The sequence below is a fragment of the Rhizoctonia solani genome, chromosome 6 (genome assembly GCF_016906535.1).
Source record: "Rhizoctonia solani chromosome 6, complete sequence".
In the NCBI taxonomy this organism is placed as follows: domain Eukaryota; kingdom Fungi; phylum Basidiomycota; class Agaricomycetes; order Cantharellales; family Ceratobasidiaceae; genus Rhizoctonia; species Rhizoctonia solani.
Window position 1 is genome coordinate 1,495,482 of NC_057375.1, and position 21,924 is coordinate 1,517,405.

Here is a 21,924-nt window from a genome sequence, read left to right on the forward strand (position 1 = left end):
GTTGATGGATGGATCTCGTTTTGCCTACTAACGTCATTGCTTATGTGCGGTCACCTTGCTCGACACATTATTGAAGCCGAAACATCTGGGTCCGGCCCTATTGGCTGTGAAGTCACTCGAATCGACACTATTGAGTCTTCTCACACAGATACATGACTTTTCATATATGGGCCTCCAACTGGTATATAACTCTCATACTAACGAGTGCACCTTTACTTTAAGTCACTTAGGATAACTGAGCCTATGAAGGTCGGCACCCAAAACTGAAACAATAGATGAAGTATTTGAACACATATACATCATATAGACAGCACATCCTCGTCTATAGAGGGTGTCGTATCCCAAACTAGAATTCTGCATGTCCATTTGCTCTTAATGGCGTTGGTCAACCCCAGAAATTGTCTGTATCTAGCTTCAAGCTTGCTACTAGGCGGCTACTTGAGCAGCTCATCCTTGAAGTCACAAAGTAGTTGAATATTTTCCCTTCCAAAGCTGCGGGAGAGTGCAGCATACACGTTAAAGGGGGTGAGTTTCCCACGTGGGGGACAAGCGATATTAACAATCCCCTTCTTGGTTATTTGTCAGTGAGCTTGATGCCCGTGAATGAATACACTGCAGTAATATGAAGCTGCCTTCAAGTGACGCGCGAAGGCTTACAGTCCTTGTAATAGATGTCGTGGTTATGGCTCATGGGAGCTATTGGAATGATCCCCAAATCTAGACCTGGTATTTCTGATACTACCGTTTGGTATAGTTGGACAAGTACGCACTCGCGCAAGTACCTGGTCGTAAATTTTCCTAGACTTTCCAAGTTATCTTAGAAAGCATACCCGTAACTCAGTGTAAGTAACTTGGGAGCGTCGCAATGGAGTTTTAAATCTAATATTTTGACGGTTCCTAGACCCGACTATCACCACCCTAAAAAAAAGTTATCTTATTGAAGTTGAAGTTGAAAATGGAGCCATTCGATACGTATAAATTGAATGTGTATAATTCTGTATATTTCAATCAAAATCCTGGAAATGAGTCAGTCTCAAAGACATTACGAGCAAGGTGCAGTGCATGGCGACGTGCATTTTCTAGTGAGAATAAGAGCAATTAATAGCCTAATAATAGTCAGTATTCACAAACTAGAACTGCGGCATATATGTTAGGCACCTTTATCAAAATAGGTCTTAAATTGATTTGATATACCTCGATAAGTCCAAAATGGATTTAATACATACGGTTGAGGTCAGACCCAGGGCTTCGCCTTGGTCTCAGGTTTCGAAGCCACCAAACTATGAAATACTTAGTAAGTTTGTGCAACAACATCAGTGTATATCAGAGCACAGCAGCTCCAGCAATACCTGCGCTCGAAACTACCAGCTGGTCGGTTCTGTTGCACGTTCAAGCAACCTTTATAAATAAACCGATATTATAATAATGCTTATATACTCCAGATTAAAGTCACAGCCGTATTTCGCTATATCATAAATGGCGGTCAACGCATAGCGAAGTTCTCCCGTGCTTCTCGCTTTATACTACCAACTCGCCAAGAATGCCAAATATCCTTTTTGCTTGCCAGCAAACCAATAATTGCCACGAGTACACGTTCGCTGGTAGAGTGAAGGAGAATCGGAGACAGGCGTAAGGAGCCAGAAAATAATTTTCTTATGAGCAAAAGCTATTAGAGATCAATCGCCTAGATTTACTTCACGTGTCCTTATAAATACAAATTACATCCAATCCTATGCGAATGAAATCAAACTCAGAGAGCCGCGCGAACCCATTTTCCTCCATCCTGAGCCTCGAGGTAGGGCATCAGATCGCTGGTCAAGAAATCACTGGCCCACTCGCGCTTGACTTGGCCGCTCAAGTAGGAAGCAGCAATTTCGACGTGCTGCTTGTTGATTCCAGAGACAATTTTAGTGACAGAAGGAGCGACCTCGGAGATCACCTTGTCGATGTAAGAGCCAGTAATGACATCGGTAGTGTCCTGCGGGATAGCATATAGTTAGGATTCATTCCAAGCAAGGAATACGGTTTGAAACTTACGAGCTTGGCGCCTCCCTTGACCCACTGCCACAATTGCAAACGAGCGATTTCTGCAGTCGCAGCATCCTCCATCAGGTAGTTGATGGGTACACATCCGTTCCCAGATACCCATGCAGCGCAGTAAGCGAGTGCAGCCTCGACGTTTGCCTTGACACCTGCTGCAGTAATCTTCCCACCTGCAACCTGGTGATTGAGCAGATCCGAAGGAAGAACCGGAGCTTCGGGGGCGATGGTCGAAGGAGCTGCGTGGACATGGTATTGGTTAGGGCCGGGCATGTGTTCGTCAAAGATGTCCGTAGCAATCTTGCAGATGAGCGGGTGAGCGATCCAGGTGCCTAGAATTGGGCAAGTTTAACAATGCAAAAACGCATATAATCTGAGGTATCCTACCATCATGGCCAGCCTTCACCTCACGAAGCTTATCAGCACGAACCTTGGCCATGGCGACTTCGTTTGCTTTCTCATCACCCTTGATGGGGATCTGTGCAGACATGCCACCCATAGCAGCAACCTTGCGCCTAGAAGACTGTAAGTTGAGCCTCAATTAAGATTGAAGAAGAGAACATACCTGTGGCAAGTGCGAATCAAAAGACGAACATATGCATCCATGAATGGAGTCTCCATAGTCACGCTGCTGCGGTCGGGAAGAATGGTACTCTCTGCCTGAGCGCGCCTCTTCTTGATGAACGAAAAGATGTAATCCCAACGACCACAGTTGAGACCAGAAGAGTGCTGGCGGAGTTCAAAGAGGATTTCATCCATCTGGAAGGCAGCCGGAAGAGTTTCTATGAGGACCGTAGCACGAACGGTGCCGCGAGGCATGCGAATGTAATCTTGAGAGAAGTTGATGATGTCATTCCAGAGCCTAAAATGCGATGAGTTCTTGTATGAAAATAGAAGGAAGATCGACACATACCTAGCTTCCTTATAATGTTCCATCTTAGGAAGATAGAAGTACGGGCCGTGGCCACGCTTAACAAGCTCATGCCCGTTATGGAAAATGAAGAGGCCGAAGTCAAAGATACCACCTGATACCGGGCGTCCGTCAACTAGGATGCGAGGTTCATCGAGATGCCAGCCACGAGGACTACGAATAAGTTAGCATATTAAAGCCCAGCGACACACTTATATTTAGCGTACCGAACAATCAGTACAGCAGTTTGGCCTGCGGGCTTGAGTTTGTATTCCTTGCCACCGATATTTGAATCAATCTGACGACGAATAGCATCTCGAAGGTTGACTTGGCCGTTGAGCATGTTTTGGAATGTAGGGGAAGACGAATCTGAATAAGTTTGGTTAATAGGACAGCCGAGGGATAAGATAAGCGACTCCAGCTCTCACCCTCAAAGTCAGCCATGAAAGTCTTCGCGCCAGAGTTGAGCGCGTTGATGACCATTTTGCGATCGGTAGGGCCGGTAATTTCGACCCGACGATCCTCCAAACCTGGGGCGGGAGGTGCGCAAATCCATGTTGGGTCCTCCCGGATTGCAGCAGTTTCTGAAACGGAAAGTAAGTACGTGGGTTTAGGAATCAAGTTGGTATGACTTACCAGGCGGGAAGGTCCAAATTTTGTCAGCTTGACCAGCGTCAAGCAGTCGTTGAGTGGCTTGGCGAGCGGCAAGAAGCTACAAGAGTATGGTTTAATGCAAGTGGAGTGGGTTTAGAACGACATTGTTACCTCTTGGCGGGTGCTCTCAAAAGTACGGTGAAGGGCAGAAATGAACTTCAAAGCGGGCTCAGTGAGGATTTCGTATTGGGCTCCTGTATCGCATTGTTAGAGCAGAACATGCGTGTGAGACTCAAAGATGCACACCTTGAACCTTGCCTATTACAATCTTGGGTCAATAGTTGTCCCAAAAAAAGAAAAAAAATGGGTAGGACATACCAAGGATTTGAACTCCAGCAACAGAGGTAGACGACATGATTGGAGAGGATGTATGTATCCGAATGGGAGATGTTTCGAGACTACTCACACAAGGAGGCGGGATGAAGGTATTTGTAGCCGCGAGCGAATTCACATGAGAAGCAGTTATTTCCGTCTACGCCCGGTATCTTGCACGTGCCCTATTCCTGGCATGCCTATAAGGGGCACCTCGGCATTTTGTAAGCGACCATAAGGAGTAATCCGCTTTGCGCCCGCCAGCCCTCCACACACTCTATTACGCGCATGTGTTGCTCCGCTTGACCGATGGTAACCTTAGCTTTATGTTTTACCCACGGATGACGTGTGAGTGCATCCCTGTGACTTTTTCTCTCGTTTCGAACCCAAGTGTCTTGGACAGGTTCCACTTGACTTCACACACAGCAAAACTCGCACGCCCAGCTTTCATCCTGTCGACTGTCCTGAAAGCACAAGAGAGCGCTACATGTTTGACCCTGGTCTGAGAATGTGCTCTCTTTGATTCCATATAGTCCATCGATCTGCCTGTAATCCCCATTCATCTTCGTTTGGGTTCCAACGATAGGTGTCTTTGGGAGTTTCTGGGACTTGGCCGTTGAATTACTTGCCAGGGACCATTTCGATTTATCTGCTTTCCACTGACCAATTACGTCGCGCTCAAAGTGCGTGAGGAGACGGCACTGCCGCACCAGAACATTTGAACCGGCTGGCACGGTTTGTATTTGCGAAACTTGCGATCTTTACTGGTACCTTGAGGAATTTTTATATCTTTGGTCTGGATTTGTGCAGCGGCTACCATTCATCAGAGACTCTGTTTATTTTGGTTACATTCGGCCGAGCATCTTTATTAATAACCGCAATTCATACTTCATTTATGGACCCAGAAAGCATACGGAGGTTATCATACAATTCTCCCCTTTGATTTATAGGACATCTACAATAGGCTTAGGGTTCCAGCCCGGATAGAGATCATTGGAGAGGGGCTCGGGCACTCGGCTTCTTCCCGAAGCAGTTTCCCTCATCACAGCTCCTAATACGTCTCCTGGGTTTGCGGCGATGCGGTCATGCAGCTCCTGGATCGGATGATACGTAACTTGTAACTTGGTCTGTGATTCACCGGCTTTAGTGGACGCTCTAGCGGCGCAAACGGATACGGACCTTGTGTTTGTCCTCCCAAAGAGCAACAACTTCATTGGCTGTTTTGAGGTCGCCTTGGATCCCCAAAACTTGATCCTGAAGCCCGGTAAGAGGGGTGTGGCCCAGCACGTACGCTACATATCTAGACCAGACATTAGTCACTAAACTCTTTTATTGAAAACAGGACATACCGTGCGATATCGGGCATTGTTGTCCATGTAATCTTTTCGTCTCCGGTCCCCCAAATGTCAACAGCCTTTGCCTCGAAGTTCCATCCCATTACTCTAAATCGCCAATTAGTACCCACCTGGCGCACAAACGAAAGCGGACTCACGGGACCAAGCAGTAATCAGGGAACAAGCCTGTCAGAATCACTGTAATCGGAACCTCGAGTTCCTTCGCTAGTTTGTGCAAATCACGCTTTGCACGGAATATCTCTGCTTCTTCCTCTCCTTCGAATGGCTAGGTTTACGTCAGCAGAGCACAGGGAGAGCTTGATGCTAATTACTCACATCCCCGAATTCACTAGGCATGAAAAGTTTTACTCCTGCTTTTTTAGATGCGCGAAGCAAATTGGGCTATTCGAGCTGGTAAGTAAATATTGCTACGTGCAAGTCGATCTACCAACCTGAGCACCCGTGATCCCCCCAGCATTGAGGGTAGAAAGGACAACATCGACACCCTTCAGGACATCCTTTAGCTCCTCTTCATCCTCATATGAAACACCATGCACAGAAGCTCCGCGAGCCTTGAAATCTTGGACTACTGATCCATCAACCTACGAACAAGATGTCATTAAATGCATCGCTAATTCAAATATTCAATACTAACCCCCGACTTTCTAGTGAGTACGCGGACTTGGAAAGTTCCAGCTTTAAGCAACTCGTCGACAACTGGCCTTCCAACGTAACCGGTTGCTCCAGCAACAGCGATGACTTTGACGGCGGACATTTGGAGAAGTGCGAGGTAGAAAACTCTGTGAGCGTTGCCCTCAACGTCACACCCAACTGACGTTTTATAGGTATAGTGCTACATCCGATCCGATAGAGTCGCCGGTTCGAATACTCACCAACTGGGTATTATTGACCGATCATGACCGAGCGACACGGGCGTATGCGTCCGATACCCGTTCGACGCCGACTCTTCACACGGCCATAGCTCTCTTTCGCCGACCTTAAGTATTGAAAGGGGGAGTTGTCCGTTGGTTGATTCCTCTTTAGTACTAAGTGGCTTACTTGACTGGGGTCAGAGGACAAACGCTAGAGATCAACGTAATCAAGAGTATGAAGTGCAGCTGGTGGAATACCTGCTTAGTCACAGAAACTTCTCTTGATCGCTGTGAATAGGTGCCACAGCCCTTGATCCGAGTCAGTACCTATTCATGTTTATTTTGTTGTTGTTGTTTTATTCTTAAGCTTCGAGCACATGAATTATGTTCTTTCGCCGAGTCGTTTCGCATAGCTAGCATCTAAAGTAGCAGTATGTTACAATTAAAATACTGCAAATATACAATTGAAGGTACACTAATCAATCATTAAAAATACAGCCATTCTGAACCCATTCCTTTACTTCTGTTTCAAGAGAAGAGGTTGCCACACTTCTTACCATGAGGCTTCCAGCGCCATTATAATACAAGTTGCAAGAACGTGCACATCCCTTACAGTTGTAATTAGCCCCAACATACGTAAAATCACTGCAACCTGAGCAATAGTACCCTGGGTTCAATACAGACTTCGTAGAACCTTGCGCCCCTAACCTTGCAACTAATAAGATACTGTCGACACCAAGCTTCCTTGCTTCCTCGGTGGTCAGCTTCTCCTGGCGCTCACAAAGTCGTATGTGTGCAGGCGCCAGCCAATCTTTTATATCGAATTCTCTAGCAAATAAAATCTTGTCGATGTCGGACAGGTGCTTTTCGGCGAGGGGCAATAGAAAGGTACGAAGATCAGCAAAGTTCCACATATTAGCCAAGCGAAATGCAGGAATTATGAGCGATGCTTCGGGCTCTGGCTGATGGGTTGAGAAATGGCTGGGGAATATGATGGGATTTCTAGTCGATTAACTGCTAAGTGTTGTGATATGAGGGCGACCTTACCTGGCGTAGAGGACCTTGAGAAGCGCAACAAAATCCGATGCATTCACACCGTCCATAATTATGGGGCACTCGGGCGAAGATCCCTCTTCTGGTCCACCATCTTCAGCTTTAGGGGCCTTGAACATGTCGGAGAAGGTTTCGGATTTGAGTAGCTGATACTTGTGGACATTGAAAAGGGTGTCTTCCACCTAAGCCACAAGATCAGGAATCATATACGAGATTAGACTAATGCCCACCTGAATCGCCACAAGGGTGTTATCAAAGAAGAACTCAGAGTGTTGTTTTACAGCTGGTTTGGACTTGGGGATTGGTGCTTTGCCTTACTAATTGAGATCAGCTAGTAAGGAGCATAAAAGTAGGACAACTTACTGTCAGTTACACTCCCACTAGACCCATCGACAGGTGTGATAATATTGTTGCTCATTAACAATATGGCTGAGGGGGAAACGTGAGAGGTGAAAGTCTAGTTGATAGCCACGCACCGATCTCAAAGCCACTAGATTGATTAGCGTTTATCCTCAACTTCGATGCAGCGGCGCAACTTCACAAAATCCGCCAGAGTTCGTGAGCGCGAAATGCTCGAGAAGCTTAAACAATACACTCATGGTAACCTCGTTTACGCTTCTCGAGCATTTCGGGTCCACGACTCCGGATGGATTTTGCAGAGAAACAACCAGGGACGGAAGGATAGGGATAGGAAAGTCGGTATGCCTAACCGGAATGCCACCGATCGAACTAGAGTGGTTGATCAAACCAAGTGGTGTGTGTAGCGGTGGGACTCGCATAAAAGCGAAGGCACGATAAGTCTATGGCGAGCAAGCTGGGCTCGCACCGCGTTGTATGGAAAGAATTCGAAAGAGCAAGGCGCTAGTTTGGTTTCAAGCACGAGACTCAGCTAAATTATAAATATCTGCTTGTTTATACGCTCCTTTTGCTGGTTGATCTTAAAATTAATTTTTCCGTGATCCTGATGCGTGCTAACTAGTAAGAAAAGAGGAGGTAATCACAAGCTACCACGTTCTCCTAACTTAGCCATTAATCATGCATCAAACATCTCCGTAGTAGAATACTATGAAATTATATATGATTCAACATAGAAATTTTGGCTGTTATCAATCCAAGTCTTTTATAGTACAACCATCTTTCACCCATTTCTTGACTCCTGCCTCAATCGCATCATCATCTACCACTGGGACGCGTGTATGACCGGTCCCATTGCAGAGTAAACCGGCATTAGTATGTGTCGCACACCCCCAACACTTGTAGCCACCAACTGGTTCATAGGTTACACCCGCACAGTTGTCGCAATAGTATTTGCCAATAGTGAGTGACAGCCTGGGGGACTGGCACCGATGTTGCTCACGCATCCGCGAGATAAGAAGGACACTCTCTACCCCAATCTTTTTAGCTTCTTGGGTAGTAAGAGGCTTCTCCCGTTTACAAAGGCGCACATGGGAAGGTACCAGCCATTTTGTGATCTCAAGCTCCCTGGCAAACACGATTTTGTTCGCGTCATCTAAATTCTCCTCTGCTAGCGGTAAAAGAAATGCGTAAAGATCTGAGAAATCAAATATGTGTGCCAGCCGAAAGGCAGGAATAATGAGGTTGGCCTCTAGGGCAGGCTGGTTGCTCGAGAAATAGCTGTCAAAAACAGTACCAGGTACTTGAGTGGAGCTTGGTATTTGCGTTGTAGACATATGCCATACCTTGCATATAAAACCCTCATAAGTGAAGCAAAGTCAGATGCAGATATATCCCCTAATTTAATAGGATGCTCGGGAGATGAACCTTCTTCAGGTTCACCATCATCGGCCTTGGATCTCTTGAACCTATCCGAGAAGACTTTAGACTTGGATAGTTGATATTTGTGTACGTTGGAGAGAGTTTTTTCGACCTATGTATAAATAAGCTGATTGAAATACTAAGATGGCTCCGATCTGACCTGGATGGCAACTAGAGTATTGTCAAAGAAAAACTCAGGGTGGCGTATTAAAGATTCTGAAGCTTCGGTATCGGAGGTTGTATTCGGCTCATCTTTGTTATAGTCAGCAGTAATTTATAGCAAGCAAGATGGATAGCCACCATTAGGTTTGGCATCTAACTCCCTATCGATAAACATTCTGGGACCAGTGTGACCGTTTCGCGCCACCGCCTTTTTCTTGGCCATTTTATTATGCCTGGGAGTATGCACAAATAATTTGAGCCCAGGGAAAAGATTATGTGAGCCGATTTATGATAACCCTTACAGTGTGATGGCACGGTCAAGGGTGTATGTGGGCGGCCTGGCCACTAGATTGATTATACAATTATCTCTTGATGTCGCGGATCTATTCACCGTGATGTCCTAGTGTCATCCAATTATGGTACTGAGAACAGCGCAGACCGAATACAATTAGGGTAAAGAGATGAAGTCATGTCTATCATCACCACCTAACTGTCGGTAGGGGGGGAGAACCCGTTTGCTTAGTATCCTATTCCCCCCGTCGGCTATGCACAGAGAAAATCAATAAATGTATAACAAGAATCAATTACATTATAAGCGACGTAGCATAGAGCTTGCTGGGGTTGGAAGCCTCAACTCAGCCAAATACATGTACATAAACACATAGCCATGTGAAATTGTGACTCATTGACGATGGTGCTACATAACCCTGTGTTCAATCATACTTTCCGGTTACTATATACCATTTTTCAAAACTTTTCTACCACTGTTTCTCTTCACACTTGTTAGTATTATTAAAATTCACCATTTCCTAGTCGCTCTGCAATCGGAGTGGCCATGAGATTTTAACTGGCCTGCACAGCACCATCAACTTGCGCCAACCCGGGATCCAGCGGCGGACTTGGACTTTAGATAGCATAGGCTATCCATCGTTTCTTACATACATACCATATTTTCTGGGCTGCGGTGAAAGAGCCAGGTACTCTGGCACACTCTGAGCCTCGTCCATCGTGTTTATGTTTATATCTCTTCGGCCCGTTTATCGGGCCTTAGCTCTGACCATGAGTGAGTGGGTAACTAAAGCCAGAGATTGCATCAAAAAACAGAGTATTACGGGCGCTATGGGACGCCAAAGCATCTCTCCGTTCACCGATTGACCTTAAACTTATCCTCTGCCCGCTCGTCCGCGTTGGCCACAAGACCCAGACCGGTAAAGTTCGGGGAACCCCGCGGCTGTGAAGCAGCGAGGGTGGACCGGAGGCGCCCGACCGCGAGCCCGGCTCGTGGGTGGGCGGCCCAAACCAGCTCTCTTGACCTTAAGGGATGGTTTTTGGGATAAAAACGACACGCAAATCTGTGCTGCGGCACTCGGTGTGTACCAGACCAGACAGTGGAGGTCGGACGCAAGTCGGCACGGCATGAAGCGGTAGCCACGTGACTCGCTACATGCTCCGGCTAAGTCGCTGTTTTGCGTCCCCGCAGGCTTCGTCGCAAAACGTCCATGTTTTCTGTTTTCTATTCTCTATCTTCTGTTACGTGTAAACTGGTAATAGGTCACATATTACAACAAAGGTTTTCAATTTGATTATTACGTCCCTAATTGACAAACTGGTACCCATTCTCAACCCATTTATTGATCTCTTCCTCACTCTCTTCTTCGGACATGAAAAGATCGCCCATGCCGTAGTTAGCTTCACACGAGCTACAATAAATCTGAGCCGTTGTATCGGTGTGACATGAAGGCCGTGGATTCTTGGTATATCTCCCCTCACGAATCCGAGAAATCAGAAGAACACCCTCAAGCCCGATCATCTTGGCCTCGTCAGTATCGAGAGGCTCTTCCCGATGACACAGCCTAACAAAGGCAGGTACTATCCATTGCTGGACGTGAAATTCCCGAGCAAAAGCAATTTTAGAAGCGTCATTGAGTACTTGCTCGGCAAGTGGCATCAAGTAATCTCGAAGCTCCTTGAAGTTCCACATGTTGGCCAATCGGAAAGCCGGAATAATCAATGATGCCGTAGGTTCTGGTTGGTGGGTCGAAAAGTAACTAGGAAACACAATTCGATCACTTTCCTATGAGTGTTTGCAAACCAATAAGAATTATCGTAAGTGGGCTTACTTGGCATACAAGACTGTGAGTAGGCTTTCGAAGTCTGCGACGGACACACCCTCCATTTTAATTGGCTTCTCCGAGGACGAACCTTCTGCTGGATCTTCTGAATCTCCCCCCGATTCTTCCGCTATTTTGAACATATCCGCAAAAGTCTCCGATTTGAGCAGTTGATATTTGTGCACATTGAATTGAACGTTTTCAATCTGGTAGCACACACAAAGTGAGCGCTTTGTACCCAAGGTATTGAGAATGACAAACCTGTATCACAATAAGCGTATTGTCGAAGAAAAACTTTGGGTGCTTGATAATAGTCTCCTGGTTTGTCGTCCCTTTAGCCAGCACCACCGATCAACCTTTACCTTGGGGTAGCAATCATGGGACATACCAGTAATTTCTTGCTCGGCTTCACCGGTCATTGTTGTATATATTTTTGGAGAGATGGCGGGTTCAAGGGTGCACATAGAGACGTAACGTCAGACCCACCGTAATATATAGCCATGTATAGTTTGTTAGCGCCACCCTGATCACATGAACCTAGCCACTTGAGATTGACGTCATAAAATATATGTAAGCCAATGACGATGATGGGAAAGGGATGTTTGTCATAACTCTTAGATACAAAATTAAAACAAGGTTCAAACCAGTCGCCATTTCTCAAACATCTTTGTATATATGCAGATGTGCATACCTAGGCCTGGTAATCGAATCAATTAAAATCCAGTGTACAGAAGTATAGCGTATATACTTAAAAGCCCCCTACAGCTACGTATATAGCAAATATTAGGAATTTATTTATTTGAAAGGGTAATTAGTGATCACTTTCTCCTTAACTACCAAAACTACACCCCTTTTCTACCCATTTCTTCACTTCCCGTTCCAGAACATTATCGGTATATGGTAACGCCATTTGAGCCAACGCACTTCTCGAGTGGCATTTCAGAGCCACGGCACTAGTAGTCCCACACCCAGCGCATGGACTACAAAGGTACGGTTTTATGGTGGTAAAGCCACTGCAGTGGTCACAGTAATATCCACCGACTTGAAATATCCAGTCTTGTTTAGAATTTCCAGCTTGATATCGTTCTCTCATGCGCGATATCAATAGGACGCTGTCGATCGGAAGTTTTATCGCTTCTGCGGTGGTCAGTGGCTCCTCTCGTTGGACAAGATGTACGTGAGCGGGTGCCAGCCAGTTCTTTATCCCAAACTCCCCGGCGAATGCAATTTTATCGACGTCACCCAAGTTCTTCTCTGCCAACGGCAATAGATATGCACGCAGTGCGGAGAAGTTCCACATGTTCGCCAACCGGAATGCTGGGATAATGAGAGATGCTTCGGGTGCAAGTTGATTATTAGAGAACTGTCTATAGAGGTTTCAGCAATGGATAGGCCGAGTTAGATTGTTTAAGTCTATCAAAGGTCATAAAGTCGTACCGGGCATATAAAACCGTGAGTAGGGCAGCAAAATCAGAGGCCGAAACCCCTTCTATCCTAATTGGATACTCGGGTGAAGAACCCTCCTCAGGATTGTTGCCTCCAGCTTTAGGCATTTTGAACATGTCTAGGAAAACTTCGGACTCATTAAGATGATGCTTGTGTACATTGAATAATGTGTCTTCGATCTGCAGATGAGAGTTATGGGTGTGTACCTATTAATTTTGCTGTGTCCTAACCTGAATTGCAACCAGAGTATCAGTAAAAAGAACTCTGGGTGTCGTTTGGTCATTTTTGAGGACCCATCTTCAGAGACATTGATTGATTTATTCGAGTTAATCACTTCTGTGAATATTGGTACACAAAAACAGAGCCGATACTGACCTGGATGTAGAGAAACGCTGTTGGTTGCTTTGTTGGATGCCTCTGTGCTCATTTTTTTCATTCAGTTCTTGGACGCACCCAGAGGAGAAAGAAGGGGAGCCAGTAAGGATGTCTTATGAATGGTTAGCTATCTTATAAACTGAGGTGCTTGCATCATAGATTGTGACGTATGCTCTGCTATTGCTTGCACCGCATGATGCCCTATGTATCAGTACAAATGTTACAAGGGTCTCAGTCACGTACCGTTTTTGCTATAAATGGATCCCTAGAGCAGTCTCATGTGAGACATCATTAGTAGAGTAGGTACACGGCAAGGCCAATATAGGTGCACCATCCCTAGATATATGCAGCGGAAAACAAGAGCTCCTGTGTTCGCCAAATCAGGTTGTTATTGCATATATATGGAATTCAAAAAGATTTAAAGGCACGAAATGCCATGATGATCCAAACGGAGTAGGCCGTTGACATATGTTATAAAAAAAAACAGCATACTTGAGCTTCAAGAGGCTTTAATACTGTAAAGTATAGTATTGGCCCACAGATTCGTGATTACTGACATGGCTGGGACATGAGTTGGTTCGCATGCGGAGGACTATTCGCTCCTTGTCTAAATATTGTATCAATTCTTCAGAGTACCGATGGGACAATTTACAACTCCGTGAGATATTAGAACGCCAAAACTGAGTATCGAGCAAACTCATAACACAGTCAGTACAATTTGCTGAGTTAGATGAATACCGAGACTCAGAAACATATTGATTTAGGCGACTAGAAAAGAATACATGCAACTCTTCCGATAAAAAATACACCCACTCTTTTATATCATTCCTTCAAGATACAACCATCTTCCATCCATTTGCTAATTCTCTCCCAGATTACAGCATTAGCCTCCCCCGCATTGCCAGGCCCGTTATAACTTAAATGGGCGGAACTGCGGCTGCCACATCCATGACAAACAGAGCTACTGCCTGTACATGACCAGCCGGTGTATGAACCACAGTAGCTCTGCCGAACAGTAAGCCAGGATGATCGGTGCTGCTTGCGAATGTACTATATCATCAGGACGCTATCGGCCCCGAACTTTCTTGCTTCGTCAGCGCCAAGGCATTCCGGGATCCAGCGGCGGACTTGGACTTTAGATAGCACAGGCTATCCATCATTTTTCTACAGATGTACTACTTTTTCTGGACTACGGTGAAAGAGCTAGGTGATCTGGCTTACTCCGAGCCTCGTCCGTCGTGCTTATGTTAATCTCTCTTCGGTCGGTCTATTGCACCCTGGTTTTGACCATGAGTGAGTGGGTAATTAAAACTAGAGGTTGCATAGAAAACACAGTATTGCGGGCATTATGTGAAGCTGACCATCTCTCTATTCACCGGTTAGCCTTAAAATTAGCTTTCGTTATCTTCAATTTTTCATGTACTAATTAACGAGACAAGACGCAACCACAACCCATTTTCTCTCCTGACTTAGCCACTAAGTATGCATTAGCCACTGAGTCAGCCGGTACTCGCTTCATGGTTGGTTAATCAATCGATTCCATCAATTCCCAGGCCAAGACGAGCCCTGGTCGAATGCACGCCACTGGGCTATGCGGTGCAAGGAGGTGCCGGCCATGGCTTATCGTTCAGAAGAAACCACCATAGTAAGTAGATCATGATTTCAGTACGAAAACCCGCCATAACTGAACGGACACGACCTTTACCGCGCCATCACTCACATATGACTTCTTGGATATGACTTATATGCACCTGGTCATCCCCGTTACCCTATTCGGACGCCCTTCTCCGAGCTAATTCTGCGCCTTCCGGTGCCTCTCAAGATACCGGCCAGTCGACTCCGAAACTCGAATTACGAAGTGCAAGTGTGCTCCACTATAACTGCTCCATGACAACGACCATTACCCGATTATTCAGCTTCGTCCACGCATAAGCTTCAGCTTTCGTCGTCTTGTTGTTCTCCACAATGGCGCCTGGGTATTTACGTATTCGACGTCGCGGGTTTATCTTAGTTGATATATAATTGTATTGAAAACCTTGCATCTACCGACTGCGTAACTTAATCAACCATTCTCTGGCTTCTAAACTCACATTTAACTGTTGAATCAACTCTATTATACGTCTCATCCGAGCGGTCTTGACTTGATTCACGCTGACATTCAGCCTTTGAAGTCAACATCATAACTGCGACTTGGGCCTCTCTATGATTACAATTTATCTTGGAGCTGACGCATGTCGTGGTGGCATCGTAGCCGAGTGACATAGGCGCATACAGCTAAGCCATATGAAATTCCGCTGGAGGCATTTTCAAAATGGACGTTTTTGCTAGGGACATTTTTATAATTTGTTTTGATTTGACCCAGGCCGGAATCCTCCTTTCCGAGACTCCCGATGCGCGTGCCTTGTCCAGACTAGAACGTGGAAAGGGGCAAGTAAGGGATAGGGGCTGGAGCGCCTTGTGTCGTTGACATTTGTGCCTAATGTGGAGGATGTGCTAGCTTGGCGCCCAGGCATGCAACAGGGCTGGACGAGCTGGTGGGGAGCAGTGCGATTCCGCCTTTGGTACAGCAATATTACTTCTTGGAACGACAAACATTTCACTCGTACACCGAGGTTCTTCGTGCATATGCAGTGGGCAGCTTCCCAAGTCCATTGGCATGCGCAGCGAAAGATTCCGCCGGAGGGGTTGGGTGAGGGATTTAGTGAATTCTTACGAGAACGGCCCGAGGTTCGGATCAGAGTGGATTAGTGAGCAGAGAGGAGATAGGCGGCCGCACTCGATATATATACGCGGCCCGAATACGTGGCAGCAGTAGGCAAAGACTGCATATACACGCGTACCGCGCTCCATTGGTGTACGGGTGTACGGGTGGGTGATAGTTCGGGCATGAGATTAAATGTATCCAGGAGGAGTAACCAGATCGGTCATCGGTTAACCAGTCCAAGGCACTCGGTGCGCCGAGCGGAGGATTGCCTCCAGCAAAGGCAGTGCGGGCGATAGTAGAATCACGTGATAAACTGAGCCATACTTAATACTACCACTATCTGCTCGTGCGTGTGCAGACTATCTAGACGGACCAAGTGAAACCGTCGCCAATCTCCAGGAGCTTCGAGCGCGGCGGATCTCAGGGGGTTCTTTCTCGGCGCTTAATTGACTAGATCAAGTACGAGGCCCGAGTGACCCAGGCTCAGACTTGGCCATGTCGTTCTTCAAGCGGCACCCAACCCTCGAGGATGACGGGGCAGATGCAGACAATGTCGATCCGAACCTACGACTACGCACGACGCTGACGGCACATTCGACTCTTGCGGAGAGCATACGAAGCGAACTGCGCCAGCAACGGAGGAAAAAGTCGCTTGCAAAAGCACGGCCCAAGTTTACGTTTAAGCGGCCTGGGACGGCTGGAAGCCAGAAGGCACAGCGAGAAGATGTGGACGAGCACGGACTCGAACGCACGCCCTCTGAACAGCCCCAGCCTCAACAGCAGCAGCAACCAGCCCAGTCACCAGCAAAGCAACCGCCAGGAGAGCGCCGCACAATATATGTTAATCAGCCGTTGCCTCAGACCGAAACTCGGTCGAATGGAGATCCTCTTCGACGATATGTGCGCAATAAAGTGCGGACAAGCAGTGAGTCGAACTCAAGCCCCTTTGTGCAATGCTCATTCCGCAGAATACACGGTTTTGACGTTTATACCCAAGAACCTGTACGAACAATTCAGACGCGTTGCAAACTTGTATTTCCTTGCCCTTGTTGTTCTCCAAGGTAGGCCATTCATTCACGATTAATTCGATTACTGCATTTTATACAGTCTTTCCCATATTCGGTGCGGCGGCCCCCGAGATTGCGATGGTACCGCTTGTCGTGATTCTCTCGATAACAGCCGCAAAGGACGGAATCGAAGACTATCGCCGAGCCTCCCTCGACGACGAAGTCAACAATTCGGCAGCGACCAAACTCTCCTCAACCTCGTGGCGAAACCCAAACCAACCCCTAGATCCCCGTAGCTGGCTCGAACGACTCCTCGGTCTCGGCACCGCACCCGGCAAAGTCACGCGTGGCATCAAACGATTGCGAGCACGCGAACGCGAAGTTGTTGGCATAAGCAGGACAACGTTGGATAGTAGCATTGACCAGAGCGAGCGCGGTGGCCGCAGTTTAGATGATATTCAGAGCGTTACCACCGCCGAATCTGCGGTCGGGTCAGGAAAGGCAGAACATTCGTACCCGCCCATGCCGAGTCTAATGGCGCTCACCGCCGGAGGAAGCGGGAGCGATACATACGCCTCACGTTCAGCCCCCACGTTTTCCACCGTCCACCCCTCCCATGATCCGGGCCCGATTCCCACATGGGAGCGCACCCTATGGAAAAAACTCGAAGTCGGAGACATTGTGCTACTCAGAGATAACGATCAGGTTCCAGCCGACACTATTGTTCTGGCCACTTCAGATGCCGACGGTTTGGCGTACGTAGAGACAAAGAATCTCGATGGAGAGACCAACTTGAAACTCCGGAAAGCACTCAAGTCTACGCGGTGGATCAGTGGTGAAGAGGACCTTGCACCTGGCCGGTGTCAATTCGTTATTGATTCCGAACCGCCTCATGCCGGGTTGTACGTCTACAATGGTGTTCTCAGGTACCGCACACGTTCCTCTTCCGACGGTCCTATTGAGGAGAAGGTCGAGCCGGTCACAATCAACGAGGTCCTACTTCGTGGGTGTACGCTCAGGAATACGAATTGGGTCATTGGCTTGGTCTTGTTCACGGGTGCTGATACGAAAATCATGCTCAACGGCGGTGCGACACCTTCCAAACGATCAAAAATCGAGAAACAAACCAATTTCAACGTCGTGATGAACTTTATCGTCTTGCTCGCCATGTCTATTGTTTCGGCCGTCGCATCCGGAATTTACTCTTCTCAAACGGACACCTCGGGATGGGTCTACGAGTTGAGTTGGGGTAGCGGGGCAGGGAGCGCCGCGCTGAATGGGCTAGTAACGTTTGGGTCCTGCTTGATCGCATTCCAGAACATCGTCCCGATCTCGCTGTACATTTCCATCGAGATTGTCAAGACTATCCAGGCGTTCTTTATTGCGCAGGATAAGGACATGTATTATGCGCCATTGGATACAGCGTGTGGTACGTTTATTTTTCTTACGGTTTGCTTGATTTAGGGGTTTGTTCTGACTTGCTCTGGGTTAAATTTCAGTTCCTAAGACGTGGAATATCTCAGATGACTTGGGGCAGATTGCATACATCTTTTCAGACAAGACCGGTACGCTTACGCAAAATGTAATGGAATTTATGCGGTGTTCGATTGCGGGTGTACGATATGGAGAAGGTATAACTGAAGGTGCGCTCCCCATCTCCTAATCCACACGCAGCATCCTGACCCAACAAAAACGAACAGCAATGAAAGGAGCCGCTAAACGGCGCTCATCCGACACTCCGGCTCTCTCGGACGAAGAACAGGACGAACGACTCAAATCGCTCAAAGTCGAAATGATTGCTGTCCTTGAACGCGCATTCAAAAACCGATGGTTCAGACGGGACAAACTCACCATGATTTCACCCCAGATGGCCAAGGACCTTACTTCGCCCAACACACCCCAACGGCAATCAATCATCGAATTTTTCCGCGCGCTGGCTGTCTGCCACACTGTGCTCCCCGATTTGCCCGATGATAGCGAACGAATGGGAGGGGAGATGCGGTTGGATTATAAAGCTGAGAGTCCGGACGAGGCTGCGCTCGTAGCGGGTGCCAGAGATGCTGGGTTTCCGTTTTTGGCGAGGAGCAGCACGGCGGTGGATATTGAAGTTATGGGTCAGGCGGAGCGGTATGTACCGTTGAAGGTTTTGGAGTTTAACTCAACCAGGAAGAGGTGAGTCTATTTTCTGTGTTTGCGTAGTATTGGCCGGGTCGCCACGCTCGTCGGATACGTTCTAAAACAGTGGGGCTGTGAGATACAAGAGCCTCTATGTTTTCCATAGAAACAGGGTTTGAGGAGATGAAGGAGTGTGGAAGTCTGGTCGCTGGGGAAAGGTGGACGGAAAAGAGAGGCCAGAGTTTTTATACCTGGCGGGGATTGGGTTGCCCTGGTATTATCGAAAGAATCCCGCCGTTTCATCTGTTGCCTTTCCACTCGTTTCACTCGTCCGTGTTTGTACTGACCTCATCTATTTAGAATGTCTGTCATCGTTCGGGACCCACAAGGTCGTCTCGTATTGTACTGCAAAGGCGCCGATAGTGTTATATACGAGCGCCTAGCTGGTGGACAAGATGTACTCAGAGAACGTACGCGCGAAGACATGGAGGCGTTCGCCAACGGTGGACTAAGAACTTTATGTATTGCCTACCGGTAAGCCTCCACCTGAATACTCATTATGGACGCTAAACATATCACCACACTGTAGGTTTTTAACTGAAGAAGAATACCTTACTTGGTCCGTAAAGTACGATGCTGCTGCCGCCGCAACCACCGACCGTGACGAAGCAATCGACAAGGCCAACGAACTCATCGAACATGATTTGTTGATTTTAGGCGCAACAGCTTTAGAAGACAAACTTCAGGAAGGTGTACCCGATGCGATTGAACAGTTGCACCGTGCTGGAATTAAGCTATGGATCCTGACTGGCAAGTCTAATACTATAATCCACTTGGATTTAATCTGATCGAACGATTAGGTGACAAACTTCAAACGGCGATCGAAATCGGCTATTCATGCAACTTGCTCAAGCAGGATATGGAGGTTATGATTATCAGTGCTACGACAGCCGACGGAGCACGTACCCAGATTGAAGCTGGCCTGAACAAGATTGCTAGTGTGATTGGACCCCCGAACGTGAATAGGCGATTTAGCATTGGTGCTAGTGCGTGCTTTCCTATTTCTGTTGGAGAGTATTCCTGACCGTAAAGTAGACAACTCGAGCCGACAAGCTGGGTCTACTGGGTTTGCTGTTGTTATCGACGGCGATACCTTGCGTTTTGCGCTAGACGATTCGCTCAAGCCCTTGTTCTTGAATCTGGGAACTCAGTGCGACACGGTGGTTTGCTGTCGTGTATCTCCGGCTCAAAAGGCACAAACCGTGAAATTGGTCAAGGATGGGAAGAATGCTATGACCTTGTCGATTGGCGATGGTTTGTGCCTACTATTCCGATCTATTGCACTTCTAATGATATCGGTTAGGTGCTAATGACGTCGCTATGATCCAAGAGGCCAATATCGGATGTGGCTTGATGGGTCTCGAAGGGTCGCAAGCAGCCATGTCTGCCGACTATGCGTTTGGACAGTTCCGGTTCCTTACCAAGCTTCTACTCGTTCACGGACGTTGGTCGTATCAGCGCGTGGCCGATATGCATAGCAACTTTTTCTATAAAGTGAGTATTCCGAGTAGCAAGTGGAGCGATGCTGACCTGGGGTTAGAACGTAATTTGGACTTTTGCGATGTTCTGGTTCTGTTTCTGGAACAGGTGAGTAAGAGCGCGGGGTAGGCCAAATTGGGTTTTAACCGGAAGATTAGCTTCGATGCGACATATTTATACCAGTACACGTTCATTTTGTTGTACAATACTGTGTTTACCTCATTGCCTGTCATCGTTCTTGGAGGTACGTATTTATCGTCATCCTTTCGTACGTTTATTGACGTTGTTTTTAGCATTCGACCAAGACATCAATGCCAAGGCTTCGCTTGCATTTCCTCAGCTCTACAGACGCGGTATCCTCGGTCTTGAATATACCCAAACCAAGTTCTGGGCATACATGTTCGACGGTCTGTATCAATCCGCGGTCGTGTACTTTATTCCCTATTTTGTGTGGACCAACCCTCCTACCTTATCATGGACGGGCAAGGGCATCGACTCACTCGCTGATTTCGGTACCACGGTCTCGGTAGCGGCTATTGTTTCTGCAAATTTGTATGTCGGCATCAATACGCGATAGTATGTCATTTTCTTTCCCTCAACCCACCCCTGTTATTAACGTCACCTGTGTATAGTTGGACCGTTCTCACCTGGTTCGTCACCATCGGTTCATCGGCGGTGTTGATCATCTGGATTGCTGTGTACTCGCAATTCATGAGCACCGACTTTGTGGACGAATTCGAAATTCTCTTTGGTTCGATGAATTTCTGGGGTTGTGTCCTCCTGACGGTTTGTGTAGCTATCAGTAAGTAGAAGAAGCGCCCATTTCGTCATTCAGATCACTGACAGTCCTTCAGCGCCCCGGTACCTCGTCAAGGCTTTCACGCAAGCATACATGCCCTTGGACAAGGACATCATCCGCGAAGCTTGGGTCGCCGGTGATCTCAAAGATCAACTGGGTATTAAGCACCGGAAAAAGCGACGTGGATCCGACTATGAAAACTCAGCGCTCTATAATAATTCCCAGTCTCTTTCAGAGGACGGTTACCGAGCTGCGAGCATGTCGCACGGAGAGTTTGACTTTGCGCCCACCCCAGGTCAAGGACCCAGCCCTCTCTCGCCTGAGCGAAGTACTCCTCCGTTGATTATAACCACCCCAGCGGCAGATGAAGGCGATGCTAAGACCCCGCGTGCGCAAACCTTTGATCGGTCCCCAGGTTCCCCGGGAGAGCTTTCATATCGCTCAGCGTCCGATAGCCATTCTCCCTCGTCTTCGACGTACCTAGCTTCCCAGCGATCACCCGTGATGAGAAGTATTGATCAAACGCAGCTTACCGTGGGTACCGGGGGCGAGTACGAAATGGGACAATTGCCTCACTCAGGGGGCCATTACCATGATGCCAGTGTCCATTCTCGAGCGAGCGATCGGACGTTCATGACGGCGCGAACTGAACCCTCATGGGGCGACGATGGCTCGCCGCGAGCTGTATAGAAAACACTGTATGTACGACCATGAT

The 21,924-nt window shown here is 47.5% G+C and overlaps 6 protein-coding genes across 6 annotated transcripts; 1 reads left to right on the top strand and 5 right to left on the bottom strand.

Moving 5' to 3' along the window:
- Window positions 1–1,750: 1,750 nt before the first annotated feature.
- On the bottom strand, window positions 1,751–3,959 carry RhiXN_05902 (malate synthase; the record flags this gene model as incomplete). The annotated part of the gene is made up of 11 exons (XM_043325718.1): window positions 1,751–1,978; window positions 2,038–2,372; window positions 2,428–2,555; window positions 2,606–2,902; window positions 2,954–3,124; window positions 3,178–3,319; window positions 3,379–3,534; window positions 3,587–3,662; window positions 3,716–3,798; window positions 3,851–3,862; window positions 3,923–3,959. The coding sequence occupies 11 exons, from the start codon at window positions 3,957–3,959 to the stop codon at window positions 1,751–1,753; spliced, it is 1,665 nt and encodes a 554-aa protein (XP_043181150.1).
- Window positions 3,960–4,860: 901 nt separating this feature from the next.
- Window positions 4,861–7,593, bottom strand: RhiXN_05903 (NmrA-like family domain-containing protein 1; the record flags this gene model as incomplete). Its single annotated transcript, XM_043325719.1, has 11 exons — window positions 4,861–5,043; window positions 5,096–5,216; window positions 5,266–5,358; window positions 5,409–5,536; window positions 5,587–5,652; window positions 5,703–5,852; window positions 5,906–6,050; window positions 6,759–7,124; window positions 7,170–7,357; window positions 7,406–7,488; window positions 7,539–7,593. 11 exons carry the CDS (start codon window positions 7,591–7,593, stop codon window positions 4,861–4,863), a joined length of 1,578 nt encoding a protein of 525 aa, XP_043181151.1.
- A 688-nt stretch (window positions 7,594–8,281) lies between these two features.
- RhiXN_05904 (The BTB (BR-C, ttk and bab)/POZ (Pox virus and Zinc finger) domain) lies at window positions 8,282–9,336 on the bottom strand (the record flags this gene model as incomplete). Its single annotated transcript, XM_043325720.1, has 4 exons — window positions 8,282–8,810; window positions 8,876–9,063; window positions 9,112–9,203; window positions 9,252–9,336. The coding sequence occupies 4 exons, from the start codon at window positions 9,334–9,336 to the stop codon at window positions 8,282–8,284; spliced, it is 894 nt and encodes a 297-aa protein (XP_043181152.1).
- Window positions 9,337–10,707: 1,371 nt separating this feature from the next.
- RhiXN_05905 (The BTB (BR-C, ttk and bab)/POZ (Pox virus and Zinc finger) domain) lies at window positions 10,708–11,688 on the bottom strand (the record flags this gene model as incomplete). The annotated part of the gene is made up of 4 exons (XM_043325721.1): window positions 10,708–11,161; window positions 11,234–11,430; window positions 11,486–11,556; window positions 11,613–11,688. The coding sequence occupies 4 exons, from the start codon at window positions 11,686–11,688 to the stop codon at window positions 10,708–10,710; spliced, it is 798 nt and encodes a 265-aa protein (XP_043181153.1).
- Window positions 11,689–12,352: 664 nt separating this feature from the next.
- Window positions 12,353–12,786, bottom strand: RhiXN_05906 (The BTB (BR-C, ttk and bab)/POZ (Pox virus and Zinc finger) domain; the record flags this gene model as incomplete). The annotated part of the gene is made up of 3 exons (XM_043325722.1): window positions 12,353–12,358; window positions 12,402–12,591; window positions 12,662–12,786. The coding sequence occupies 3 exons, from the start codon at window positions 12,784–12,786 to the stop codon at window positions 12,353–12,355; spliced, it is 321 nt and encodes a 106-aa protein (XP_043181154.1).
- Window positions 12,787–16,244: 3,458 nt separating this feature from the next.
- RhiXN_05907 (phospholipid-translocating P-type ATPase) lies at window positions 16,245–21,899 on the top strand (the record flags this gene model as incomplete). The annotated part of the gene is made up of 15 exons (XM_043325723.1): window positions 16,245–16,674; window positions 16,718–16,810; window positions 16,857–18,185; window positions 18,256–18,399; window positions 18,457–18,928; window positions 19,232–19,405; window positions 19,461–19,651; window positions 19,732–19,917; window positions 19,967–20,185; window positions 20,235–20,425; window positions 20,472–20,518; window positions 20,569–20,654; window positions 20,704–20,986; window positions 21,043–21,212; window positions 21,265–21,899. The coding sequence occupies 15 exons, from the start codon at window positions 16,245–16,247 to the stop codon at window positions 21,897–21,899; spliced, it is 4,650 nt and encodes a 1,549-aa protein (XP_043181155.1).
- Window positions 21,900–21,924: the final 25 nt, after the last annotated feature.